The sequence below is a fragment of the Buceros rhinoceros genome, unplaced genomic scaffold (assembly GCF_000710305.1).
Source record: "Buceros rhinoceros silvestris isolate BGI_N320 unplaced genomic scaffold, ASM71030v1 scaffold23633, whole genome shotgun sequence".
Classification (NCBI taxonomy): domain Eukaryota; kingdom Metazoa; phylum Chordata; class Aves; order Bucerotiformes; family Bucerotidae; genus Buceros; species Buceros rhinoceros.
The window spans coordinates 4,812-6,744 of record NW_010402128.1 but is presented as its reverse complement, the minus strand read 5'-3'; the positions used below and the strand labels follow the sequence as shown (position 1 = coordinate 6,744).

General features: G+C 51.2%; 1 protein-coding gene across 1 annotated transcript; it reads left to right on the top strand.

Moving 5' to 3' along the window:
* Positions 1–222: 222 nt before the first annotated feature.
* On the top strand, positions 223–1,927 carry POMK (protein-O-mannose kinase). The gene is made up of 2 exons (XM_010132554.1): positions 223–510; positions 1,041–1,927. The coding sequence occupies exons 1-2, from the start codon at positions 223–225 to the stop codon at positions 1,812–1,814; spliced, it is 1,062 nt and encodes a 353-aa protein (XP_010130856.1). The 3' UTR covers positions 1,815–1,927.
* The last annotated feature ends 6 nt before the right edge of the window (positions 1,928–1,933 follow it).

Below are 1,933 nucleotides of genomic sequence, written 5' to 3'. Positions count from 1 at the left end.
AGAGAAGCAGGAGGGTGAACGGCAAGGCGAGCGTCGAGCTCGAAGCCGCCTTAAGCTGGTGCCGCTGCCACGCGTGGCCTTTCTGGCGGGCCGCGGCCTCTGCCTGCGAGGGAACTGCGTAGCCCGCAGTGAAGAAGCCCCCCAGGCGTTCGTTCATCCCCGCGCTGGGAAGAAGGGCCTGCTCCGCCTCCGCCTTCCACGGAGAATGCGGAAGGCACAGCCATGGAGAAGAAACCCCGCTTCGTTAGGAAGGAGTTTGCTCCCAGGGAGGCGCCATCCATCTCACTGGCATTACTGCTTGCAGCCGTCCTGCTCCTTAACGTCCTTCTCTACCTGTACCTCAGCAAGCTCTACAGCTCCTCGGGACGTGCCGAAACGGACGCCAGCATCTGCCCTTTGGGGTACTTCAAACTGGGAGCAGTGAGGAATTGTTCCCCATGGCTCTCCTGCGAAGCCATAAATAGGGAGGTGAGGAAACTCAAGTGTGTTGGTGAAGGTGCTGTGAAAAAGGTGAGTTTGGTTTTCCTTTCTTCTCTCCTATGGATAAAGAGCTTTCACTGTTCACTGGCTAATTAATGCCCATACTGCTGCTATAATTACCCTCACGGCAGCTAATTACCGTAGACATCCAGGGGCTTATGGCTACTGATCAGGTGCACAGAACAGGTAGGAGAGCATGACTGTGGTCCTGGGCCATCTCCCAGACACCGAATGACATCCAGCTACGCGAGCAAAATCAGAGACATCGGAGAAGTGCTTCTGGAGTGCGGTACAACCTTCACAGAGTAAGACTGGCTGGTTGGGTGACATGCAATAATTTAATTCATTACACTGCCCATTCCAGAGAAATGGTGCTACAATTATTGCATCAGTGAGGGTTTGCTGTGACAGGTACGTGGCTCTGCTTAAAGGCCTGACTGTGTCTGGTAACTCTAATTTGCAGTTGTTACTAAGCAGTCCCTTGGAGGTCAACAGCAGCTGGTAGCAGTCAGTGGAAGGAGGCTCTCCACATGACTTATGTGTCTCTTGTGTGTTCTCAGGTCTTCCTTTCTGAGTGGAAGGAAAACAAAGTGGTCCTTTCACAGCTCACCAACTCAGAGCTGAAGGAGGACTTTCTCCACGGACTGAAGATGCTGAAAGCACTTCAAAGCAAGCACGTTGTCCGGCTGCTTGGCTACTGCGAGCAGCAGTTCACAATCCTCACTGAGTACCACCCTCTAGGCTCCCTGAGGGGCCTGAATGAAACCCTCCACATCCCCAAGTACAAGGGCATGAACACCTGGCATCGCAGGTTGATGCTTGCTATAGACTACGTCAGCATCATTCGGTACCTGCACAGCAGCCCTCTGGGAACCCTAGTGATGTGTGACTCGAATGATCTGGACAAGGTCCTCTCTCAGTATCTGCTAACAAGTGACTTTCACATCCTGGTGAATGATTTGGATGCTTTGCCTCTTGTGAACAGGAGTGCTGGCAGGCTGGTGAAGTGCGGTCATCGGGAGCTCCGGGGTGAGTTTGTAGCTCCTGAGCAGCATTGGCCCTATGGAGAAGAGGTGCCATTCGAGGATGACCTCATGCCTCCCTATGATGAGAAAACAGACATCTGGAAAATCCCAGATGTCTCAAATTTTTTCTTGGGCCATGTTGAAGGAAGTGATATTGTGCGACTCCATTTGTTTGACATCCATGCAGCATGTAAGAAGAAGGACCCAGCTGAAAGGCCTTCTGCTCAAGAGGTCTTAGACACCTACAGGAAGGTTCTAACTCTGCTTATCCGGGAGGCAGCCATGCCTAGTACTAGGGAAATGTTATAGTCAATCACGAGACAAACAACATACTAAAACTGATGTTTTTCATGTTTAATTAGCTTGCCAAAAGCCCAAAATATCTGTCCCCAAAACTGAGAAGAAAAGAACGACTGAACTTGTACCTT